Genomic DNA, 17,311 nt, shown 5'->3' with positions numbered 1-17,311 from the left:
ATTTTTAACTTTTTAAGATCGTTGTCAAAATTCATCGACGGTCCTTTTGAAAACCTCAGTACAGAGGTTACATGAGGGGAAGGTGCCACCCTTGTCCCGCTTGGCCCCCCACCAAGGCCCTGCCCCACTATCGGAGGCCCGAACCCCTTTGAGCACTTGGGTCTTGGGCTGTCTGATTCGGTTGTCCCTCTAGACGGACTTTCCAGCCTTCACCGCCCTGCTCTTTCCCCCGGGAGGCTGATCTACATGGATGGTGTCACAGGGCTCCCTTGGCCAGGCTTCCAGTTGGTCGTTGCCAGCGGGGGAGATGATCGTTATTTATCCTGCCCACCACCCCTGCAGCCCCTGATTTCTATAGGAGTCCCTCCGGGGAGTGCACCTTCTTCTATCAGCTCCTGCCCACCCCCCACCCCCATCCTGGAACCACCCCCCTACCAACCCCCTCCCAGATGTGGAGGTTCCAAAGGCGCCCCCGATGCTCCAAAGTTGAGCCCCAGCTCAACCTATTGTGTTTTCCCTGCCCACATCTTGGTAAATAGTTCATTGATTGAACTCTTCTCAGTTGCCCCATTGGGTATATCGCCTATTTCTTCCCAGGACCCCGACTTTACCATTTAAAAGAAAAATGCCACGGGGCATCTGAGCGGCTCAAGTCAGCTGAGCATCCCACTTCGGGTCAGGTCATGATCTCACGGTTCGTGGGTTCGAGCCCCACGTCGGGCTCTGTGCTGACAGCTCGGAGCCTGGAGCCTGCTTCGGATTCTGTGTCTCCCTCTCTCTCTGCCCCTCCCCTGCTCGTGCTCTGTCTCTCTCAAAACTAAATAAACATTAAAAAAAATAAAAATAAAAATGAAATAAAAATGCCTCCTGTACATGTCGGGGAGTTTGGAAAAGGGTATCAAAACTCAAAGAAAGACGATACCCTAAATCCAAAGGTTTCACGTATCTTTCATCTATTGATGCAGCTAAGAAAACATGTGTGTTTAGTAATACTCAGCCCCTAAAATAGTTTTCTGCCTCCGAACTCTGAAACAGATTCTTTATATGTAAAGGTTTAACGCAAAGTTGTTGTTGTTGTTGTTGTTTTTAACTTGATTGATTTCTCATTGTTTTGGTCTCGATCAGAAAAATTATTTCAAACATTTCTGTTTCCCCAGGATTTTCACCACATCTGGAGCATGAACCCTGGTCCAAAATACAAACAGGGGCCGAGCAAGGAGGGAGTGTGTTACTCGCGTATTCAGGGTTTAATTAAATGTTTTCTCTGCTCCAGATTTATTTTTCCTAAGTCAGCCACATGCCTCTACACTATCTAATGGGATTCTGCGAGCAGTACTTTGGGGCCAAATTGCAAACTCTGGAAGCTCCATTTCCTGATGGGGCCACAAGTTTCGCCCTGGACCGAACCAAAAATGTCCCTGGAGACTGCAGTGTGCTCCAGTCTCTTTTTGGCACCCGGACCCCTATGGTTCTTTGGTAGCATCTGGAAGGGTCTTTAGTTGGAAACTCTGCCCTCCTTAGGCTAACAGGCAGTCATCTGAAGCCTGAATCCAAAGCACAGGGGTGTGAACGGTGGGGACAGCTGGGTCCCATTCACCCCGGCTTCCAACCCTGCTTTGAGAATGTTCCTGTTCCCTGCTCTTGGATCTACCCCACCTCCTGCTCACCTCTGTGTTCCGTTCTTAGTTTTGCCAGCCATTGTCCATTTTCTGGGCTTCCCGAGCTCTTCTGGTAAACGCTTTTCTGCCTGACTTACATGCACTGATCTGCATAACTTGAAGGAGAACGTACAGGACTGCGTGCAGGGGATGGCCAGGAATCCTATGCGCTGGTTATTGCTTGTACCGCTTTTACGGTTGTTATTAAACCCTAAATCACATTTGCAGCACATAACTTTATAAAACAATATCAGGGGCAAAATGGAGCACAGAAGTCACACACACCTTTCACAAACGGCTTCAGTGAGATATAATTCACACGTTACACAATTCACCTACTTCAAGGACACAATTCAACAATGTTTATTAGGTATGTGCAACCACCACCACAGCCAGTTTCAGCACATTCTCATCACAGAGAAACCCCGGATCCTCTAGTTATCACCCCCACCCCCTGCTCTCCCCTAGCCCCGGGCACCCGCTAACCTATTTGCTGTCTCTACAGATTTTCCTATTCTGGTCATCCACGTGAACGGAATCCTAGAATATCTTGGTCCGCTTGGGCTGGTAACAAAAATGCCGCAGACCGTGTGGCTTGAACAGCAAACGTTTGTTTGTCACAGATCTGGAAACTGAGAACGTCCCAAGTTCAAAGCACCACCAGATCGGGTGTCTGATGAGAACCCATTTCTTGGTTCGCGGATGACCGTCTTTTCGCTGCGCCCCCAATGGTAAAGGGGACGAAGGAGCTTTCTGGAACCTCTTGCAGAGGGCAGTGATCCCATTCATGAGGGTTCCACCCTCATGACCTAACACCCCCAAAAGCTCCACCACCAAATACCATCACGTCGGGGGTTAGGTTTCAACACATGAATTTGGCAGTGGGGTCGGGGGACACGCAGACGTTCGGTCTGTAGTGTATAATATGTGGATTTTTGTGACTGGCTTCTTTCAGTTGGCACAACATTTCCACGGTTTCTGCAGTTGAGCGTGAAGTGTCCTCACTTCATACTTTCTTATGACCTGCTCATATTCTACTGCGTGGCTACACCACATTTTGTTTATCCATTGAGCAGTTGATATGGATTATTTCTACCTTTGGGCTACTGTGAATAATATGGCTATACCCACTCATGAACAAGGTTTCGTGTGGACATATATTTTCATTTTTGGGGGGGCGGGGAGATGCCTAGGCATGGGGTGGCTAGGTCCCACGGTAACTGTGTTTAATCACTTGTGGAACTGCTGGACCATTTTCCGAAGTTTTACGTCCCCAGAAGCTCACGCATTTTTTAATTACCTAAGTTAAGCAGGAACCTCTATTTATAAATCAGACATCGTAATCGAACTTGTTACTGTAGTAGCTCCTACCACAGTACTCTGGTGACAAGAGCCCCATCAAAAAGGAGCGATTATTGTATTCTTTTATGTCCTTATAGCTAGGACTGACAGTCAGCGACTTTATAAATTATCTCTTCCATGGGAGCCTGAGCTAATAATAAATCCCCTTTGCAAGTTGGAGCACAAGGATTGCTCTGAGATTTTATGAAGGCCATTAGCTCAGAGGAGACAAATAGTTCTTCTCCTGAGCCATTCATCCTGCGCAAATGTAGCATGTGTTTGCTGCCTAATGGCGCCTTTCCCAACGTGGGAGAATACAACTTACGAGAATCTGAACACGATGTGTCAAAAGACGAAACGAAAAATGACGAAAGATGAGACGCAGGAAGATAAACCTGTACCACGGAAAGAGACGGGAATTAAATCAAATCCGTGCCAATTACTCAAGATGCAGCTGGGTGTGTGATGTACGAGAGGGCGCAAATGGGGGTCTTTTCAATTAAATTAATTATTTTATTTATTTTTTTTTAAATTTTTTTTTTCAACGTTTATTTATTTTTGGGACAGAGAGAGACAGAGCATGAACGGGGGAGGGGCAGAGAGAGAGGGAGACACAGAATCGGAAACAGGCTCCAGGCTCCGAGCCATCAGCCCAGAGCCTGACGCGGGGCTCGAACTCACGGACCGCGAGATTGTGACCTGGTTGAAGTCGGACGCTTAACCGACTGCGCCACCCAGGCGCCCCTAAATTAATTATTTTAATAAACGCGGCAGCATTGTGGAAAATGTGCAAATGCCTACGATGAGAGGATTTTTCTTTTTTTTATTCCTTCCCTTTCAGCTACAGAAAAGCTACACAAGCTTTGACCTCTGGTAGCAAAGAACCTTGTTTGTCAGCAGTAATTCACAAGAATGATGCTGTGGTCACTATGCTCCTGCTTCTCTCGAGCCATGATTTCATCAGTGTTCCCTGTAAAACAATAAATGCCCAATCAGATGATATCGTTGATAATAATAAGATAGATGTGAGGCGAAAGTATCTTTTTGGTTCTGATCATCGTTTTGTGTTACTGAATCTCAAAAATCACAACAGCAGTAGACGTGGATGCCACGTTGGAGATGAGTGGTTTTTAACTCCAGGGAAACAAGCTCATTGGGGAATCCGGTGAAAACTGTGGATTTTCTACCTAGAAAAATGAGCAGGGACCATAGATTATTTCGGGGTTTCCGGTTTGGCGTCCCTGGGCCAGCCTAGCCGGCAGGGTTGCGAATGACAACCAGAGAATCTTAGCTGTAGATTCTCACACAACAGATGTCTTTGGACTCTGCTGACTGGGCAGAAAAAAGTCCCAGGTGACAGGAACCTGTAGGACAGGCACGAAAATCGCCTCCGGTGACTGTCCTTCCTCCTACACGATGGGAGATGCTTTAGGACATTATTCCCAACTCCGCATTATTCATGCCCAGAGCCATGTGGCTTGTTCTCAAAGTCCCCTGGGGCTTCGGGCCTCCCTTATTCCAATCTCCCTAAAAGTGAGCTCAAAATAAAATCAAGGTTCATGATGTCTGACGTTCCAGTAAATCCAAGGGCTCCTCAAAGCTAAGCTGGACGCATCCCAGGACCCTGGGACAGGCTGTGTAAGTAATCGTGAGGCGTCCTGGATTGGGGACGATCGAGGACGGTTGAGTGTTCTGCCTGGATGTTCTGGGATAATTCCTCTGGTGCATCAGAGGGTGCCCGATGTGGTGCTTGAACTTAGGATAGAAGGATCCTTCAGATCCTTGCAGAGCAAATCCCCCATAGTATCTCTGCAAACGAGGGAAGGAATCTTCCAGACTCACCCCAATCCATGTTTCCGTTTAACATCTGAGATAAGGGATCTTACGCAGCAGAATTAGGGTCAGGACAATTTACGCCCTCACAGAGCCAAGGGGATCAATGCCACAGGGGAGAGTTTCTCTAGCTCTGGTGTTCTGCTTTCTCATCCAGGCCAGGAAGCCCCAGCGACGGCGGTGACCGCCCTGAGAGACCCCCGGCCGTCGTGGGTCGACCTGTGGAGACCTTGTACAACCCTCAGCAGAGCCCTCCCCAAAACGAACTGAACTGACCTTTCTCATCAGATCTGCAGACTGGGAGCTCAGACCAAATTTATTTATTTATTTATTTATTTATTTATTTATTTATTTAATGTTTATTTATTTTTGAGCGAGACAAAGAGAGTGAGCAGGGGAGGGGCAGAGAGAAAGGGAGACACAGAATCCGAAGCAGGCTCCAGGCTCCGAGCTGTCAGCACCACAGCCCGCTGCGGGGCTCGAACTCACGTGAGATCATGACCAGCGCTGAAGTCGGACGCTTAACCGACTGAGCCACCCAGGCTCCCCAGACCAAATTTATCTGATTTAGAAAATGATGCGTAACAGGGATTTTTCAAAATTATTTATTCACTTGTTTTTTTTTTTTTTTCTTTAGCTAGAGAAAGCGCGTGAGTCAGGGGGCGGGGCAGAGGACCAGAGAGACACGGGGCCCGATCCCACGCGCCTTGGGATCGTGACCTGAGCCAAAATCAAGAGTCCGATGCTCAATCCACTAAGCCACCCAGGCGCCCCCAGGGATCTTTTTTCAACACTAAATCCCAAACCAGAGGGTGTTTACCCACCCCCCCCCCATCATGCTGAGCTCCTGGCTACCTCAGGATGACGGGCCCCCATATTTATTGTTTCCTGGGAGGTGTATCAGTTAGCTTTCGCTGCATAACAATCCACCTCCAGCTGAAGGGCTTTAAACAGCACATTGTCCTTCATGAGCCCGTGGCTGGTGTTTCACATGGGGCTCAGCCGGGCTTCCTGTTCTGGGCGGGCTCTGCTATCTCCACCAGAGCTGGCTCGGAAGGGCACGACGGAGCTGGGATGGCTCTGGACAGCCGAGATGGCTGGACCCTCTCTCCCTGCGGCCCCTCGCGCGGCAGCACGCTGGCCAGGGCTTGTGGACACGGTGCCACAAGGGTTCTCAGGACCGGGCAGAAGTCCCAGGGTGTCCAGGGGCCCGGGGACTCACACGTCAGTGCATCTGCAACCGTGTCCCGGTGCAGACGAGCTCGCAGGCCGGGCCCAGACTCAGGGTGGGAACACAGACCCTCCTCTTACCAGAGCGGCTGCAAAACCTCCGTGGCCACACTGACAATCACCTGACAAGGACAGAAGCCAGCCAAGGGCCCAGCCCTGAGCTCCCAGACAGAGATTGTAAGTCCACGGTGAGGAAACAGTCTGAAGCTAAGCACATTTAGTCAGTTGAGAAAGCATTTTCTCTAAGCTTCCCGAGCTACCTTACATACCTAGAGCCAAACCTGGCATACTAAGGTCATCGAACCCCCTCTCTAAGTCAAAAAGTCCAAGAGAAGGAGTGTAAGGGCATAAGAAAAGTTCCCACAGGGCACGGAGAGGAAGGGGGAAATGTTCCTGGTAATGGGGTGGGGTGGGGGTGGGGGGGGCGGTGGGGAGAAGTCAAAGGTGAGAATGAGTTCCACGTCTGAAGTCATTGCCTCCACCCACCCAACACTCCTCTCGGTTCAACCTGCAGACGGAGCGCAGTAGAAAACCCCAAACGTTTGTAGAGGACTCTGCAAACAGTGCTCTCTGTGCCGGGTGCCGTTTGCATCTGTGGGAGCAGACACCGGCCCCAGGATTCCTAGTTGCAAGCCACCGCGGCAAAAGTGGGGCTCCTCGTGGGCTCGGATGGTTAAGCATCCGACTTCGGCTCAGGTCATGATCTCGCGGTCCGGGAGTTCGAGCCCCGCCTCGGGCGCTGTGCCGACGGCCCGGCGCCTGGAGCCTGCGTGGGACTCTGTGCCTCCCTCTCTCTCTGCCCCTCTCCTGCTGACGCTCTGTCTCTTTCTTTCAAAAATAAATAAACATTTTTAAAAAGTTTTTAAAGAAAAAAAAGCAAAAGAACGTTGGTTAAAGGGTACAGGGAAGCCAGAGGCCCAGAACAAAGCCGGATGCGATGGCCAGCGCCGTCATGAGGCTTCTTTATAGAAATGTCACTGGCCGGCAGAGACCTGGTGTCGCAGGCCGACACGCTGGAGGCTGACACAGGATACCGAAAGCTTGCCGCACACAGGCCATCAGGCCCAGAATGCCTCCACCAGCGCCAACAACACACACAAAACAAATTCCTTCTCTCCTGCTTCTCCACCTGTCACTCTGAACCAGTCTCTCCCGGGGGGTGGGGGGCATCTGAGGCGCATCTGAGCTTGAGTTACGTAGCCTTGGGCAGCAAGGAAGACCTGGGGATCAGGTCCAGGAAATGGGGTTTCTAAGAGGGGAAACTCTCTAGTTGCCAGAAGGGGGTTCGAATGACGCTGGACAGCCCGGCCGTGACCGCTTCCACGGCTGAGAAGGAAGGGTCACCTTTGCCACCGAGGCGTTGCCCTGACCAGGGGTGGAGGCGGCAGAGCCGAGAGACCAGCCAGGGTTCGAGCCCCGCAGATGGTTCCGTGCTGACACCGTGGAAACTGCTGGTCTCTAAAGTCAACAGCGTGGCGGTGAAATGAATAAGCGGGCACCGTCTTTCCCTTTGCATGGGTGTGGGTCTATCTGCTGGAGAAGTTGCTAGGAGGAAATGGCTGGCTCAGGGGGTCTGGGTGTTTGTAATTTTTTTTTTTTAAATCTTTATTTATTTTCGAGAGAGAGAGAGAGAGAGAGAGAGACAGAGCACGAGCCGGGGGGTGGGGGGCAGGGAGAGAGAGGGAGACACAACCTGAACGGGGCTCCAGGCTCAGAGCTGTCAGCACAGAGCCCAACGCGGGGCTCGAACTCGGGAACCAGGAGATCATGATGTGAGCGGAAGTCGGCCGCTCAACCGACTGAGCCACCCAGGCGCCCCCTTTGATGGAGTTTAATAAGCCACAGTCCAAAGTGCTTATAACAGTTTACACCCTGCACTCCCACCAGCAACGAGGAGGGCATTTTCCTCCCATCATATCCAAAGTTTTGAACGTCTAGGTCTACCCCTCATCCGTTCTTGTACTCGGGTCGGGGTCCCAGCACCCCACAAGGAAGGCCTGACACTACTAATCCTCCGAAAAGAACCTGTCCCTTCCCACCAGTCTCTCCCACCGCCCCTGGCTGGCGCAAGCCACGCCCCTCCCACCTGCACACCGGGCATGCGCCCCGGCTCACCTGCCTTCTGGTGTCTTCCTCCACCCCTCCCCACACAGCAGGTGGCCAGCCCTGAACGGCACCCATCGCCTGCTGAGCCAGGCGCGGAAAACAGGACAACCCCCGGTACAGGATCAAATCTGTTTTGTGTACTTGTGACCCGTTTGCCCTGCGGTAATGTCCGAGCCCACTGGAGTCCGAGGACCAAGTGGCTGCACCCGGGTGAGGGTTCAGACCACTGGTTCTTGAGTTTTGCCCAGAGGCGTCACAGACACCTCCCCGCCCCCCGCCCCGAGGTAGATCCTTGCATCCCTCTGTCCCATGCACGAACACCCGGGCTTGCTCTGGAGAAAGGAGAGCAAAACGTATTCGTTGCAGGCCAAGTGTGCGGAGGGCGGGACTGGAAGGCCCCCCGAGGCCCCGCTAAGGATCAATTAATTTAGAATTCACTTCAGCAGATTGTTCTGCCAAGGGGAAGGAAATACAGCTAAGATGACGAATGGGCCCTGTGAGGCCGACGGGGCTCAGAGCCACCCGCGTCTCTGGGCTAGAGACCAGCAGGCAGAACTTATTACAAGAAACGTACAAACAAAACAAAACCAAACCAAACAAAACCCAAAAGCACAAAACTGGTTCTTTCAGTCCACGGGAGAGGTCCAGGCGGAAAGACCCCTGTCCAGAGACCCACGTAATGGGAATGGAATAAGGACCCAAATTCCTGGCGCGTGGGGAAGGCCCCACATTAAATGGCGTGGTCGGTGTTGAATTTCACTTCCCCTGGGGCATTTGAAGGGGAAATTCTCAGAAACCTGGGCTGGTGATCATTTCCTTGACGGAGGCGCCACCAGAAATGGATGACCCTCATACTGTCGACACCTGTCTGCCTGGCTGTTGTCCTGACTCCGAGAAAACAGGCACGGACTGTCCAAGGTCACCCTAGACAAAACTGGAAGTTCAAGCCATGAGTCACAACTTTGAGGTCTACACATTCCCGGTACAGCAAGAGGCAGGGTCCACCCGACAGAAAGTGTGTGGAACTAAGCTGAAACTCCTGGGAACTGGGGGGTCCCGTAAAAACCCTCGTCCCGGGCATTTAACGCAAGACCCTGTGACTCCCAACGCCGACCGTGACTATATCGAGAATCGCAGAGAAATCCTTGTAAAGTGTTTAGAAGACCAGGGGCCTCACGCAGCGGCCCTCTTGCCCTCTTTCCCCATAACGCAATCCTCTCTCTCCCACGGGGTCTCCCGGTGCATTCAGCAGAATCGGCCCAGGCTCACTGCTCCCCCTGGGTCTGCAGGCGCCCTGGGAGGGAGGGCAGAGAGCCCTCTCCACAGTTTGCCATCAGGGCGTGTGCCTCCTTTCCGTCGTGACGGGGAGGTTCCCAGGCAAACAGGTGGAGGCCAAGGGCCACTCAGCCCAGGTGTCCCCGAGCTGGCTCCTTCCTGCCTGACACGGTCGCCTTGCTTCTTCCCACCTATCGGGAGCCCACCCGCCAGGGGAGCAGCCATGCCCTACCTCTATCGGGCCCCAGGGCCCCAGAAGCACCCGGTTCCCAAGGACGCCCGCGCCACCCACTCCTCGGGCCAGAGCTTCGAGCAGCTGAGGCAGGAGTGTGCGCAGAAGGGCATCCTGTTCGAGGACGCAGACTTCCCAGCCGATAGCTCCTCGCTCTTCTACAGTGAGAGGCCCCAGATCCCCTTCGTGTGGAAACGGCCAGGGGTGAGTACAGCAGGAACGGGGGGTGCAGGCGGGGGGGGGGGGCTCAGCAGCCCAGGAGAGGGGGTCCTGGGAGGGCGGGCTGCACACACACACACATCTGCCAGGCACATCGGCCGAGTCCGCTGCTGAGATGCCGGGCAGTTTGCACGGGAAACGACACGCAGGGGGCACATATGGGCAGGTCAGGGATGCTCCCGGGTGTCTGGCTACACCCCACCCCCAGCTCTCTGACTGCCACCCAGGGGAGCCCGGGACTGGGGCCCGGCTCCAGAGAGGGGCCTGTCAGTCGGCCGCAAGTGGGGATCAAAGCGTATCCAAGCCAAGTCTCCGGTGACACGTTCTCGCCGCATGGGCGCACGTGACGTGCCCGTAGCTTCTGGCCACAGCCGGGGTGCTCGGTGTGGACAGTCGCTCAGCAAGCAAGTGCTCAGTAAGGGGATGCACGGGACCCTCGGAACACAGGGCTTCTCTCCCCGAACCACGCGTCTGCCTTCCCGGAGGGGAGCCGGCGTCCGAGCTGCCCCACCCCCAACAGTCTGGAGGAGATGGTCCCCAGGGGCGCCAGCACGAGGAGTCAATATTTGCTGTGCTGGTTAGTCAGGCCTTGACCTCTGCCCGGGGACGACCGCTGGCCGTCATTCCCTCCAGGCGGGGACTGGGCTGGGAGCGGCTCCCGTGGGGACGGGTCGCCACGGGCAGGGCGAGCACAGAAAGGGCTGGGCTGAGACGCTGGGTGGACCCCCCCCCCCCCCCCCCCGCACAAAGAGTGCCCGCAGGACATTTGTCAGTTTATCATGGGTGCCCTTGGGGCCAATACCTGTGGAAAGACGAGCAGGGGTGGGCGGAAGGAGCCCCGGGGGGCTGGGATAGGGCCCACGAAGGCCTCGGCCAGCCGCACGGGGAGCTCTGGAGCTGGGATGGGCTCTCAGAGTCGCCTGGTGTGGGGGTGACAGGCCCACCTGTGTCTGTGCCCTTCACTGATGAGTGGCGGGATGCGGTACCCCTGAAAGCCATGACCTTGGAAGAGGCAGCTTTTTCAGCACCCCCAACCGGGGGAACAAGACCCTCCTGGCTGCTGGGGGGTCTTCTGTCTTCCACAGAAGCGGGGGGGGCGGGTAATGATGCTGCTTCCCGTGCTGAGCTGTTGCAAAGATTCCTGTGCTAACATGTAGGACACACAGAAAGGGGCCTGTAAATAAGTGTCACTGTCATCGCTGCCCTCTGTCACTGTACCCGGACACCATCACCTCCCGGGCCCGGGAGGCGCCCTGCCCCCGCAGTCTGCCCCTCCACCCTCTGGCGTAACCTGTCATTCCGCTGCCCACAACTCCCCTTCTCTTGGCCAGAGTCGGACTTTCTCCAGCACAAAAGCTTGATGCGCACAGGCCAGGGCAGGGAACGCCTTTGTTCCCATTCCCGGAGGCGGGCCCCCCGCGGAACAAGGGCCACCGGGACCCCCGAGGGATTCCAGAGTCCCAGAGCTCAGCTCTAGGAGGTAGTCGTCTTCGCTACTGATCTCCCTTGGGATTGCCCCAAATGATGGGTGAGGCCGCCACCCACAGACCAGAGCCCCCGGCACACCCCAGCCCCTCTGCCCTCGGCCGAGGGCCCCAACGACGTCTTTATTTATCTTAACTCAGGTCGACTGGGTTGCTGTCCTTCCTGTGGACTCATTCTCAGAGTCTGTTCTGCCTTTCACTTCGCGTGCACCTGAGACAGACCTTCCCTTCTGTCCTCATTCCCAGAAACACACCTCTCCGCTTCCTCTCCGAGGGGTTTTGCAGACTTGTGTGAAATCGGGAGCAAGGGCCTGGGTCGGGGGTGAGGACTGATATTCCTCTTGCTGGACGGAGGTCCAGGGTCCCTGGCACAGGGCGGGGGGCCGGGGGGCAGCAGGGAAATGGCAGCAACGTCCCTCCAGAAGGCCTGTGTGGCTTGGGTGCCGTTTGCATTTCCGCCCTGCACTTAGGTGGTGCCTGCTGGGGCCGCAAGTGCGGAGCTGCCCAGGGGGACCGCGGGGCGGGGTGCCCTCCCCAGCACCACCTTCTTGTCAAACACGGCTGTGCTTTGCAGGCCGGGCATGAGCACAGGAGTGGCCGGAATCAGAGAAGCCAGAGGGCGGTCCGCAGCCAGCCTTGCCCTCCAGGGAGCCCAGGGCAAGGGTGCACTGAAGGGGATCACCTGGGGGCCCGCAGTGGAGGGGGGGTGACACATTCTGCTTGGGGAGAAGGTGAGATCACCTCCAAGGGGCCGCCTGGAAAGGGCCGTGAGTGGGGTCTGAGTGGGGAAGGGCGGGTCTCGGGCACGGCGGGCCATGGTGCAGTCAACCAGGGGCCTGTCTTCCTGGGCCCCCGCAGCCCGACTTCCTTGGATCACAAGTGTCTCATCTGGCCTTTTTCTCCTCGATTCCCTGTCTGCCTGCGTCCATCTGCTTTCTTCTATGTGATCCCCTCCCTCACTTCGCAGCCTAAACCCCGGGCTGCACCTCCTTGTAAAGGCGCCCACACCCCTCTAGCTTGGGTACACTGTGGCATGGGGCCATGACTGCCCCGCCCAGGCGGCTCGCCCCTACCCCTGTGCGTCCAGAGGCCGCGGGCTGTCCTGAGACCCTCCCCCCCCAACCCCGTGTCCCCACGTACCTCCGCGGCCCTGGGGAGCACACCCCCGTCAATCATAGGGCCCGGCCTCTCCGAATTTGTTAGAACTGTGACTTTGCCCCCTTTTAAATTGATTACTTAGTGCAGAAAAGTCTATGCGTGGGGCTGAGCCCCTGATGATGTACCAAGTGAACGAAACAGGCCCCGAGCAAACATGCCTCGGGAATGAACCCGCAGCGCACCCAGATACACGCAGAGCCAGCACGCACCCGAGACGTGCGCACGGGCCATCTGTGCCCCACGCCTACACGGGTCGCACACGTTTCACACGCGTGAAACTCACATCCCTCAACACGTGCGGTCACGCGGCACATGGCATCGAACACTTGGCCGCGCGGCGCCCCTTCCTTGGGCATGCGCATCCTCGGAACCCCCAGGACGGCGCCCGTACCGCCCGCCCCCGCCGCTCACTGGCACCCGGCAGGGACCGCTGCCCCGGCCGCGCATCCGGGGACCCCCGGGCTTGACGCCGGCTGGCTGATGGGTGTTCACTTGGTGACAGTTTCTGAGTCTTCTCCCTTTGTATTTTCCTCCATCAAACCACAGTTTGGATGCATCGATAAAAGTCTCCTGGACAAGTGACTGCAAGATGCAGCCCAGAGGCCGCGGCAGCTGCGGGCGTAGTGGGTGCAGTGGGGGGGGGGGGGGGATGGGCCGGCGGGAGGGCCGGCGGGAGTGAGCCACCGCGGCAGTGGGGGTCCTGCTTGCTGGGGCCCTATAGCGCCCCCTGATGGCGGCTGGCTGTGCAGGGAGCGCCGTGGGAGGCCCCCGGGTGCCCCTTCGGGGCAGGGGCTCCAATACACGTTCTGTACCTGGCGCCGAATGTCCAAGGTGGAGGAGGGCGGTCTCTGTGTCGCGCGACAGAGGCTGGAGAGGTTAGATGGCCTGCGCCGAGCCCCTCTGCTGATCGGGGAGGGCTACCGCGGGGACCTCACCTTCCCACGGCCCGGCCCTGAGCCGCCTGCAACCCCCCTGGGGAACTGGGCTCACGGAGGGGACACAGCGCGTGTGAGAGGGTCCCCACCGGCCTGGTCGAGGAGCTGCCCCCCACCACGTTGCGCTGCCTTTCCTGCCCGTCCCCTGGCCCGAGTTTCCTGAAATATTGGAAAATGAAGCCAAGCGGCGCTCTCCCCCAGATGTTCTGGGGGTCGTCACTGTGCCAGGCGGGCGCATCCTGCGGGCTGCAGAGAGAGCACCATCATTGTATCTTTGGCTCTTTGCCTTGAGAAGTCCTCCTCCCCGCAAAGAAATCGCCATCCTCTGGTGATTGTTTGGGACACGGGCCAGAGGAGCAGCAGGGTCCCGGGGAGCTTGAGGAAACCCCTTCAGGGCAGAGCTATCCCCTGAGGCATCGACCCCGGGACTGGTGAGGACCTCTCCTTCCAGTCCTGTTTCTGGAAATAAGCAGGAAAGTCCCTTAGCCTGCACTCAGATCCAGTTTAAATGACCAAGCATCTGCTGTATGCCAGAACTTTCCTCTCTGTCTCATGATTTGTTGTTTCCTCTCCCTGGACCTTCACCCGACTCCCTACTCAACGGCCTGCTTCTGGGAGACGCCCTCCTTGACTGCTCCAGCTAAAATAGCCTGCATCTCACGCCATCACTTTCCATCCCGGTGCTTAGCGCTCCTGAACTTGTACGTCTGCTCGCTTGTTTCCGGTCTGTCCCCCCTCACTGGGCAGGGGGCAGGGGGTTTCTCTGTCTTGGTCTTTGCCATAGTCCGTGCCAGGAATGGAGACTGGTGCCCCAGAAAACTGGAAAGAATATATGAGTTTTATACAATTGCTTTCAAATGCCTTTTTGTTAATGTTTTATGCGTATCTCTCTGTATATATAAGTGTATGTATAAATAACTATGTATACGCAATAATATAATATGTGAACTATATAATAGAATATATATAATGCACTGAGGTAAAGTGACATGCGAGATATATGCACATATCTCCCACTATATAGTGTGTATGTGCATGTGTATATGTGTGTGCATATATATATATATATATATATATATGGTAAAACCTTGGACTGCAAGTAACTTGTTCTGTGAGTATTCCACAAGGTGAGCAAACATTTCTAGTAAATTTTAACTTTATAAACCAGCAATGTCTTGCAATACAAGTAGTACGTGATGCCCAACGTCACATGACCACAACTGAGCCAATGGTTCTCTCTCTCTGTCTGTCTCTCTCCCTCTCTCTCTGTCTCTCTGTCTCTCACCGCAGGATTGTGGGCGATCGTCTCCCATGCTCAAATGCTCAGTCTCAGGCCATGGTGTTTGGCAGAAATCAGAGATTTTTCAGGATGTTGGAAAGTTCCCGCAACTGGGACTCGTGTATTTCTTGTCGCTTCTGAGCACCTAGGGACAGTCCTTTGCTTTTCCATACAAGAGTGAGCTTAGGAATGCTTTGCTTCATTCTGGGTCATTGGCTAGGTTCCTTGTTAAAGTTGCACGAAAAGAAAAAGATTCCATTGAACCAACAAACAGCCGTGATTCCATCAGTGATGGTGAAAGTCATCCTACACAATAACCCTCCTCTCTCTTGTCTCCCTCACACCAGCCACGAAGCTTTTCGAAGGGAAGTACAGGTTAATTTATTTTTTTCTTCGTATTTTGCATTTTCCTTATTTTGTTATATTATATCACAGTATTGTAATCATTCTTATATGAATATTTTTGGGTTGCGGAACGAATCATCTGAGTTTCCGTGATTTCTTATGGGGAAGTCCGGTTTGATATACAAGTGCTTTGGATTACAAGCATGTTTCCAGAATGAATTATGCTCGCAAACCAAGGTTTTACTGCATATATATATACACACAATACATATTTTAAAAAAGAAAGAAGCTGGGTGGGGAGAGTGGAAATTTGTATTTAATCCTAGACACGAGTCTGTGGTGTGTGTATCACCCCATTTAAAAAAAATTTTTTTTAATGTTTTTATTGATTTTTGAGACAGAGAGACAGTGCATGAACAGGGGAGGGGCAGAGAGAGAGGGAGACACAGAATCGGAAACAGGCTCCAGGCTCTGAGCCATCAGCACAGAGCCCGACGCGGGGCTCGAACTCACGGACCGCGAGATCATGACCTGAGCCGAAGTCGGAGGCTTAACCGACTGAGCCACCCAGGTGCCCCTGTATCACCCCATTTTAAGATGAGGCATTTGAAGCCCACAGAAGGTGTAATGCCCATAAGCCGGGAGTCAGGATTCGAACTCATGCCCCCCCCCCCCGACTCCTAGCCCAGGGCCTGAGAGGCAGTGGGAACCTTCGGTTCCTGGTCCTGCTTTGCAGCCTGGCACGGCAGGAGTTGTCTGGCCAGAGGACTGCACTGAGGGACCGCGCAGAAGGTAGGACCTCTCCCCAGGGGCTGAGGGATGTCTCCCAGAGACAGGCCCAGGTTGTGGCGTCCCTCCTTAGGAAAAGAATCAAATACAGGAAAGAGCCCTCTGCTCCCAGAACGGAGAGAGACCCTGCACCTGCTCCAAGCACACCGGCCCAGGACGTGGCGGGCCTCACTTCAGTAATGCCTTTGTTCTTCCAGGAAATAGTGGAAAACCCGGAATTCATCCTTGGAGGGGCCACCAGGACAGATATCTGCCAGGGGGAGCTTGGTAAGTGGGGGAGATGGGGCATGGAGAGAGAGGGGGTTGGACAGAGCACCCGTAGGGGCCAGCAGGAGAGGGCCTCTGAGCTGCCTCCGTGACAAGGGCAGCACGGGACCCTGGAAACCCAAGGGGCACAGGGTTTGGGGGAACAGCACTGCTGCCCCCTGCTGCTTCCTCCTCTCCTCCCTTCCAGTCTGCCAGTCTGTGCCCCCAGCAGACTCTGGGCGACTTGTACTCTTGTTCCCTGGGGGCGGATGTGCCTACGGTGTGGGGCTCGCGACCCAGGAGTTTACAGAGAACAGAGATGCCCGGTGACGCCGGTCTGGCTCCCTGCACCATGACACAGCTAATACTCGCATTAACTCGTCACCATGTCAGCCTCCCAGTGACCCTTCCAATTTTATAAATGAGAACCCGACGCTGAGGGAGGCTACGTAACGTGAGTCACAGGAGCGACAGCTGGGCGGTCGGGATCTGAACTTGCTCTTAACCGTTATGCCGCCCAGGGGCTCAAACTTTGGGGCACCCCCCCCCACCCCGGACCTTCACAATCTCCTTCCTACAATTGATCCGAGAGTGCCCCCAAGTCAGTTACATTGGATCTTGCATTTCAGGATTTAGTCCAACATTGGACTGGGTTTACCTTTATTCTATTTATGGAAAAAAAAAGGACCTTCTAAAAAAAAAACCAAACAGTGGAGCTGTAAGCTTATGAGGCCCGGATTCACAGCTGACCATGCTCAATGACCCAGCTACCCAAACATTGAACCCAGAGTCACAAACCTAGAGGGATGATAGTTGGTAGATAGATAGATGATATAGATAGATAGATAGATAGATGGATGGATAGATAGAAGATACATAGATTATGATGATGATGATAGATGATAGATAGATAGATGATAGAAGATACATAGATGATGATAGATAGATAGACAGATACATAGATACATAGAAGATACATAGATAGATGATAGATAGATACATAGATACATAGAAGATACATAGATAGATGATAGGTAGATAGATAGATAGATAGAAGATACATAGATGATAGATAGATAGATAGATAGATAGATGATACATAGATGATAGAAGATACACAGATAGATGATAGATAGAAAAATAGATACATAGATACATAGAAGATACATAGATGATAGATA

At 54.0% G+C, this 17,311-nt stretch overlaps 1 protein-coding gene across 3 annotated transcripts in view; it reads left to right on the top strand.

Moving 5' to 3' along the window:
- The first annotated feature begins 9,666 nt into the window (after window positions 1–9,666).
- The window catches only part of CAPN9 (calpain 9), a 44,362-nt gene continuing 36,717 nt past the window's right edge, over window positions 9,667–17,311 (top strand). For 2 of the 3 annotated variants that reach the window (XM_047088725.1, XM_047088722.1), the window contains exons 1-2: window positions 9,667–9,879; window positions 16,082–16,151. In XM_047088725.1, the coding sequence (XP_046944681.1) occupies window positions 9,667–9,879; window positions 16,082–16,151 (283 nt within the window). The remainder of the gene's footprint in view (window positions 9,880–16,081; window positions 16,152–17,311) is intronic. The other variant, XM_047088726.1, reaches the window with a different exon arrangement.

This window comes from Lynx rufus, unplaced genomic scaffold (assembly GCF_022079265.1).
Source record: "Lynx rufus isolate CCGP_SWC_20201006 ecotype Redwood Valley unplaced genomic scaffold, mLynRuf1.p SCAF_25, whole genome shotgun sequence".
NCBI classification, from domain to species: domain Eukaryota; kingdom Metazoa; phylum Chordata; class Mammalia; order Carnivora; family Felidae; genus Lynx; species Lynx rufus.
This window is presented reverse-complemented; position numbering and strand designations above follow the sequence as displayed.